Source organism: Sorghum bicolor, chromosome 3 (genome assembly GCF_000003195.3).
Source record: "Sorghum bicolor cultivar BTx623 chromosome 3, Sorghum_bicolor_NCBIv3, whole genome shotgun sequence".
In the NCBI taxonomy this organism is placed as follows: Eukaryota; Viridiplantae; Streptophyta; class Magnoliopsida; order Poales; family Poaceae; genus Sorghum; species Sorghum bicolor.
Window position 1 is genome coordinate 72,672,250 of NC_012872.2, and position 8,510 is coordinate 72,680,759.

At 49.3% G+C, this 8,510-nt stretch overlaps 2 protein-coding genes across 2 annotated transcripts; both read right to left on the reverse strand.

The window, feature by feature from the left end:
- Positions 1 to 2,051, reverse strand: LOC8062298 (probable inactive purple acid phosphatase 16). Its single transcript, XM_021455796.1, has 4 exons — positions 1,698 to 2,051; positions 1,044 to 1,566; positions 533 to 707; positions 1 to 411 (listed from the first exon to the last, which is right to left on the reverse strand). Exons 1-4 carry the CDS (start codon positions 1,948 to 1,950, stop codon positions 199 to 201), a joined length of 1,164 nt encoding a protein of 387 aa, XP_021311471.1. The 5' UTR covers positions 1,951 to 2,051; the 3' UTR covers positions 1 to 198.
- On the reverse strand, positions 2,567 to 6,130 carry LOC8062299 (lichenase-2). Its single transcript, XM_002459031.2, has 2 exons — positions 5,799 to 6,130; positions 2,567 to 3,869 (listed from the first exon to the last, which is right to left on the reverse strand). Exons 1-2 carry the CDS (start codon positions 5,905 to 5,907, stop codon positions 2,923 to 2,925), a joined length of 1,056 nt encoding a protein of 351 aa, XP_002459076.1. The 5' UTR covers positions 5,908 to 6,130; the 3' UTR covers positions 2,567 to 2,922.

Below are 8,510 nucleotides of genomic sequence, written 5' to 3' on the forward strand. Positions count from 1 at the left end.
TAGTTATGTAACACTTTTTTATTCCGTTGCATCGCGAGGGTACATTTGCTAGTATTATAGAAAGGCCAGGGTCCATGCTGTGCAATTTTTTTACATTAAATAGCACCTCGATCCTGTGGTGCTCTTGTTTTAAGGGAAAAAAGAAAAAAAATAAATCTTCTCTGTACAACAAGCCGACGCCCAGGTAGATGGATGGATTCAGGAGCTGAGCGTAACATGGCTGTGCCTGCTCCCGTTCTCCATCCGTATCCATGACACTGCCGAGAATGGATCCTCCGTGACCTCAATGATCCTCGCTCCTTTGGGCCAGCCACCGTATCCCCCGTACCCAGTGTGCCGTGCGAAGCACAGCCACAGCTCCTGGTACGGGCAGCACCAGTCCAGCCCGTGGTTATGGCCAACAAACACTGCCTGTCATCAATAAAAAGAGAACAGTGTCACAGTGTGGCTGATAAATATTCTGACCCAAGCACCAGAACAGTGATGGATTCAGTTGCTTATTAATCTGATGATGAACCACTGACTGACGCACCTTAACTGACGGCCTCTTGGCGAGTGCATCCATGATGCCCCATTCAGCTGCCTGTGGCGCCACTTCCTCCTTGTTGATGGAGCCAACGCAGGGCTTCCTTATCTCTGACTTGGCTTTTGGACCTACCTTCACGTACGCCGTGCTTGGTATATGCCAAAAGATGAGCTCAGGGATCCTGCATGACTCAACAAAAACAAAAAAAAAAAAAGAGAGAGGATGATGCTGATATTGCTAATTTGATATTATTATGATAAAAAAACTGTTTTCCCTTAGAGTAAGAAACTTTCTAATCCTTCCTTAATGTGGAATAGAAAGATTTTGATAAAAGACTAACCTTCAACAGTTTTTCTAAATGGTTATCCAAATCTTTTATTCTGAATTTCTCGCTAACTAAAAATAGAAGACAAGAATGGTTTTTTAGAGTGCACGTGAGATTTAGAAAGACTCTTGAAGATGCTCTAGCAGTTTTAATATGAAAAAACACTGTTGCTGACAGCCATTTCTATCTAACCTTCCATTTGGATTGAGGAACTGAGACTGGCTGTGGAACCACTTGACCTGAGCGCTGGACACCACTTCGGTGTACGACCCGCCGCCCGAATCGAGGAAGTACATGAGCAGAGCTGGGTCGTGATCGTCGCCGGCGCGGGTTCGTCGTCGTCGCGAGAGCACCTGCAGGACGTAGTTGGAGACGCCGGGCCACAGCTCCCTGGGCCCGCTGGACGAGTAGGACAGCCGACTGTTGGCGCCGGTCTCCGCCGCCATGAGGTCGGTCCGGGGAGTCCCTCGGAAGCTGCATCCTGAGTCCGGCGTGCTCGGCGGTGGGCTGGCGGGGCAGCGCAGCGGAGGGACGCCGTCGGGGGAGAACCACTCGGGCGGCCACTCGAAGGGCATGTCGTCGTGGTTGCCGAACACCGTCGCCCACGGGACGCCCCGGCTTCGGGAGGCCGAGATGGCGCGGTCCCAGTACAGGCTCGCGTTGGGGATCGGGAGGTTGTTCGCCGTCACCAGGTCGCCGAGGTACACCACGAAGTCTGATTGACGATGCATGGATTCCGCCGCGGCGGCAGAGACCGACGAGGCGACGACAGAGGAGTTTCGTTTCAGTTCTTCCGGAGGAAATAACTGAAAGGGAAAGCAAGCATCGGCATGGGCAGGGAGGGACCTGGGTTCTCGGCGTCGAGGACGGCGGCCATGACGCGGTCGGACTTGGCGTCCTGCGCGGGGCCCCAGTCCGTCCACGCGTTCTCGCCGTAATGCAGGTCTGCGAACAGGGCCACCTTGAACACTCCTGCCGGCCCGAACCGGAGCGGCGGCCGCCCGTGCGCGTGCGCCGTCGCCGGCCGCAGCCCGGCCACCGTGAGCGCGGCGAGCAGTACGACGGAGGCGGGCGCGAGGCCGTGCGACCACTTGCGCATCGCGGATTTTCCTCGACGGCACGGGGCGGCGGGGTCCTGGGAGCGGCGGGGCTTGGTGCGTTGTTGGTTTGGTGAGAAAGAAGGGGGAGGTGCGGGACAGGACAGTGGGAGCGAGACGTGACGTGACGGCTGGGCCTGGCCTGGGCGCCTGGCGGTGGGAGCACGGGCCGTGGCCCGTGGGAGTGGGAGACTGGCAGCTGTTTACCCCCAAAAACAAAACAAGGCCTTGTTTAGTTCCCAAAAATTTTACAAAATTTTTTAGATTTTCCGTCACATCGAATTTTTAGACGTATGCATGGAGTATTAAATATAGATGAAAATAAAAATTAATTGCACAGTTTGGTCAGAATTGACGAGACGAATCTTTTAAGCCTAGTTAGTCCATAATTGAACAATATTTGTCAAATACAAACGAAAGAGCTACTATTCCTATTTTACAAAACGCAGTTGGTGTGGTGGTGATCATTGGTAGAAGCTTCAGAATTCAGATGCTGTGTGTGTGACTGACTCCGTGACGCTGTAGCTCGTCGATTTTTCTCAATTCGGTTCGATCTCCACGCTAGAGGTGCCCTAATAAAACTACATGTGGATATATAATTAAATGACTTGTTCACGATGAAAAAGAACTTTTTCTAAGAAATGTGCCACGTCTGCAAATCCCATCATCACAAGTAGCTCACAACTCACAAGAGCCACGGGATGTACACGCCTTTGTGTATACTGCTACGCTACGCATGGCGTACGTATACATACACCCAGCTGCTCATCCAAGTATCGACCCCTCCGATCCCCGCGTACACGTCGGAGCAAACAAACGCTCAGCGGTCGCAACAATTCCTCATCCTCTGCTGTACATCAGACGCTGTATACACGCAAATGCACACACACAACTCAATTGAATCCATGCCATGCAATGCAATGCAATGGTCGTCCATGGATGGACCGTGGACGAAGCTGCTGCATGCTATATCGTCAGGCTCCGAAGGTGATGGGGTAAACCCTCTCCATGTTTGGGTAGAAGAGCCCCCAGTTCTGCTCCACGCCGGCCTCCTTCTGGTCCTCGTTGAACATGGCGAACACGTAGGCCTCCACCCTCCTTGGCCGCCGCGGCGTGCCCTTCCACACGTGCGTCACCAGGTTCTGGTTGTACGTCCTCGCGTTCTCCACCGACGCCGCCGCGCCGCCCGCCGTCGGCCACCCGGTCTCCGACACCACCACCCTCACGCGCTCACCCCCGGGGACGCCGAGCCTCCCCACCGCCGCGTACAGCGCGTCCACCGTCGCGTCGAACAGGTTCTGGTACCCGTACTCCCCGTCCTGCACCACCGTCTCCGGCGCCGTGAACAGCGGGAAGTCCATGCTCATGTGGCCCAGAGCTAGCGTGTAGACGAAGTACGGGTACAGGTTCGCCAGCAGCGGCGCGCGTGTCCGCGCCAGGAACGCCACCACGTAGCTCATGAACGACAGCGCCTCCTCCGTGAACACGCCCGCCGACGGCGGCAGGTGCACGGCGATGGTGCCCTGCGAGATGGCCGTCGTCACCTTCACGTGGCCCAGCCCGGCGGCGGCCAGCGCCGCGTGCACGTTCTCCATGGCCGGGACAAGGAACTGCGTCTGCCCCACGGGGACCTCGTTGCCCACCACCACGTAGCGGAAGGACACCGTCGGGTGCGCCTGGATGTTGTCGCGGACCCACGCCGCCGCGGCGGACGCGCTGGACGCCAGCGTGGTCAGGACCTCGTTGGGCGCGCCCACCACCACCTTGATGCCGCTCCCGCCCAGCGCCGCCAGCGCCTCGCCGTCGGGCCAGTAGAGACGCACCACCGTGAAGCCGTTCTCCCGGAGCATGCCCACCACCGCGCTCGCCGGCGGCAGGTTGTCGCCGCTCGTGCCGTAGCACACGCCCACCGACGCCGCCCCTGCATTGGATTTGGAGTTGGACCCCATTGATGGTTGATCATCCACACCACACAAGTGATCGAGTAAGCACAGGAAAATGATAAAACTAAGTAAATGTGTGGGAATCGATTATATGTTAGTATCAAAGACTCTGAATTTCTGCAGTGTATGTCGAATAAAGGCTATTCCGATTTATACCCATCAATAAAAAAAAGCCATGTTCTTCAGCTTATGCATACGCGTGGAAGGATCGATGAGTAAACTGCTAGGAATGGAGAACACAGTACATCCAATCCAATCCATCAAGGAGAGATGAGTGGCAGTAACTGAAACACTAATCAATCCATGTTGTACTTGAGTAAGTTATGCGTGGAAGAATGTATCAATTTGATCTTTCTTGTTGCCAATAACACAATTATTACATTTTGATGCTAGTACCTTGGTATATGGATGAATTCTTGGGGAAGGTGGCCAGTGAATTGTTTTTGTTTATGCAGTCACACAGGTGGCAGTCTGGTCTACCGATTGATATTCAGTAGTTACCCAGTCACGCAGAGGTCGATCTTAATATGGTTGCAGTTGTATTGATCTTAATGGAGGCTATTATTTATGAAAAAACAATTAAACTGAATATGCCAGATGCATCTACATCAAACCTCTGGTGCTCTGCTCACTTGCAGAGTCAATAAGCTATATGCTATGGACTTCGAGTCAGTGTACACGACGTTCAGAGAATGTCGGGCTTAAGGCGGTTCAGACATCTTTTCTGACCTTTTTTCTGTTCTTTTCTTTTGTGAATGAACTGTGGTGGAGGAAGAAAAGGACATGTAACTGAAAATTTCCGGCAGATTCCATACTCGCACTCTGTCCTCTTTCTGTAGTGCTCTTCGATGGTACATGCTGCTAATTGTGTTGATTTTTTTTAAGTTTCTGATTGGCCATGCTTTACATTCTTCCTGTTTCAGAGTACCTAGCTAAGTCAACAGTCAACTAGAACTAGTAGTACATGGCAATGACATGCCGTGTGGTGGAGGAGGTAGTTCTTGACGGTTAAACCAACCGTTAGTCTGTTACTACCAGTAATCAGCATCAGCATTCAATCTAATGGATGAAGACCTGAAGAGAGAGCTAGCTTCTGTTGCAACGTCTGCAACAGGACCGTTAGCTAGTCCTCTTGTCACGCACACATCCTCTTCGAAAAGGAACAAAGCGACATGAGGAGGGAACCAAAGATGTCCATGTCAACACAAAGCAGCAGCTCCTAGCCGCTGGCTGCTAGCAGTCCTAGCTCTAGCACTAGCAGTAACTTAGAATGGATGCATGCCTTGCAAGCAACATGGACGAGTGAGTGCAGACGAGCGTTGAGATGCAGTAGCCAGTAACATGAATGAATGCAGATGCAGGCTAAGTGTAGTGTAACTGGTCGTCAAGCTACTCCGTACTGGGATAAAGATACCTACCCTTGCCGTGCAGGAGCAGGTGCAGGTCAGTCAGATAGCCATGCATGCATCAATAATCGGTTGGTGCAAGTATGTAGTCCACTAGTCAGTAGTCACTATGTATTCCATACTATCCAGCAGCACTTATGGGGCCTGATTGACTGGCCGGATTGCGGCACTAACAGAATGTTTAACTGCTAACTGAACAAGAATACACGCAAGGACCTGACTGAAGGAACTAAAAATAAGGCTTTGCTTGCACTTGCACGGACCAAATTTTCAACACTTTCCTTACTTTTCTGAGCAACGACACTCATTCAGAGAATTAACAGCAGGTAAATTAAAGTTCAGCTGGGATTGGACTAGTATATACGGATGATTAACCATGCCACTGGAAGTTCGTCTGATTTCTGATGCACAGAAAAGAGAGAGAGAAATAAAGCAGAGTGTCGATCGGAGAGAGAGAGAGAGAGAGAGAGAGAGAGAGAGAGAGAGAGAGAGAGAGATTACTTGCGAGCATGGAAGCCAAGATAGTGAGGAGGAGGAGCAGCGGCAGCGGCAGCGCCATGTGGAAGCCGGACAGAGTAGAAGCTGATGCTCCTGCACCTTGCGCTGCCATTGATCTCTGTCTCTTCCTAATTCCTGTCTTCCAGTTCCAGAACGATGGCTACCAAGCACACCTCTGATGACTAACCTGAATGAACTCTAATATAAGCTGCTGCTGCTGCTGCTTTCGGCCTCTTACATGCAGTGCGTGCTCAGTAACCACCGCTATAGCTCCTGAAGGACTCCATATACCTTATATATAAGTTGCAGCTGGGTCCAGACTCCAAACGGATCGATGTATATATGGTCTTTGCGCTGCTGGTCAGCGTCTGCCCAACTTCGGTTAAGGACGACCCACTGACTTCAGGCATCCTCTCTATAACTGTCCGGTAGGAGGCCTTGCACTTGCACTAAGCTTGGCTGGTTGTTCTCAAGTCAAATTGAGCACCACAAAGGCAAAGGCCTCACGCTCGAGTTTCGACCAAACACGACTGCCGTGTGATAAGCTGCACGGGCACCATACAAATTTCAAACAGATCTATTGAGGTCGTCTCGTACTTCTCCACAAATATATGCAGCTTGCTTGACCAGTATTTGTTGAAATTTGAAGTTTTTTATATAAATCTCCGGATGGAAGAAGAAAGCCAAGTCAGGAATTCACATCACATTGAAATAACTTTAGATTTGATCATCTCAAATAAAGTTCTGATGAAGTCACTACTCTGCTGACTGCTGGTACCTTCCATCCAAGTTGGGGCCTACATGACATGCATTTCCGTCGGATGATGTGCAAAGTCTGGTGCCGGAAAGAAGGATAACTTGGCGTTTATGCAAATGGTCCTTTGGAACTACTACATCGCTCCTACGTCGTACTGCATGCCTTTAATTTGCCATTCGCCCCCCCCCCCCCCCCCCCAGCTAACCACCGCTGAAGACATGCATGTTCGGTGCACCAAATGCATGCGTGGACACCCTCTGCATGCGTACCGTTTTGTTTTCAACAAATAATACTACACCAATATATAGTTTGGAGCTACATATACATATAGCACACTACAGAAAACTGGTGCTTTGCCGAGTGTCTGGGTCTTTGCCGAGAGCCAGATGTCGGACACTCGGCAGATAAGGTTTTGCCGAGAGCCCGGCACTCGACAAAGCTAGCACTCGGCGAAGCAGTCTTTGCCGAGAGCCAGACTCTCGGTGAAGAAATGCACTCGGTAAAGCTCAATGTTTGCCGAGTGCCCGGCTCTCGACAAAGGAAGGCTCTCGGCAAAGCCTTTGCCTAGTGCCAGCTCAGCACTCGGCAAAGAGGACGGCAACAATCTCCCCGTTCCTTTTGCCAAGTGGTGAGTTGGTCTTCGATGGAAGGCTTTGCCGAGTGCCCGACATGTAGCACTCGGCAAAGTATTCTTTGGCGAGTGTGCTTTGCCGAGTTAGGCACTCGGCAAAACTTTCGCCAAGTGTAAGCAAGTCTTTGTCGAGTGCCGCTCACACACGGCAAAGCCTCTGTCTACTACTGTAGTGACACCTGCTACACTAGGTAAAGTTGTCACTTCCCAGTTTCTCAATATCATTCCTTTTGAACTGGCCGACTGGGTACGCTGGCTTAGTTGTTTTCCTAGAATGAATGAGTATTTTGGAGATTGGTCAATATGCCATTTGAAACGACTTGGGCTTTTCTATTTTAAAGATAGTGTTTTTTTTAAAAAAAATAGCTGGTGTTTTCCTGAAGAATGTATTTATTTAGAGTATTGGAGAGACTCCATTTTCTTTCTTTTCTCCAATCGATACGTATCATCATCCATGGTATATAAATAGACTAAACTAACTTGACTGGTTTATTATTTAATAAGATCAACTCTGAGAGCCTCTCCATATTCTTACATACCGATAGGAGTGGAGATTTTAGTGGGAAAAAAAGCCCTCCAACATCTTCTTCAATTGGGTACCTAAATATTGTCATCCACTATTGTTGGTTGCTTGTCTTCAAGAATCTAATTTTTCTTAAACTCACTCTTTAAATAATCATTTAAAGAATTAACATTATCTATATATTTTCATCCTACAACAACTTTCCTATATTTTGTGTGTACTCTAAAGAGTCAGTCCCACTCTCTATCTTTGGTTGAGAAATCTAGAATAGTGGATGACTATATTTGGAGATCTAATTTCGTTTGATCAATAAACTAAGGGGGCTCTTAGTTTAGCAATCAAAAGATCGAATAGGGTTTAATAAAAAAGTTGTTGGAGGATACTTTTTCATTAAATTCTCTATTCCTATCAATTATATTATATGAAGAATATAGAGTGGCTCTCGGATCGAGAGTTTCCAAAATTTGTTTGTTCTTTTTTTAGTAGCACTGGTAGTCGTTAAGATTACATGTCTCCATCTCGGCTTTACTAACCGTTTTACTGATGATTCTGTTTAAGAGCAAAGCCTAACTTGCTGGCGGGAACTCGCTTTAATTTAGGCCCACTTTCAGATATGAGATGAGATCGATCTATTCATCATAATCATTCTGTAACGTGGTATTTCCTTGGTAATCTGTCCCTATTGTCATGATAGTTGATAGGGTCTTGCTTTAACCCTTTTTCGGCGATCTTTTTCCTTGTTACGTTTACCTTTTAACTATTTGAGCTGCCTGTATTCGTTACTCGCTATCATGTGTGATAAGT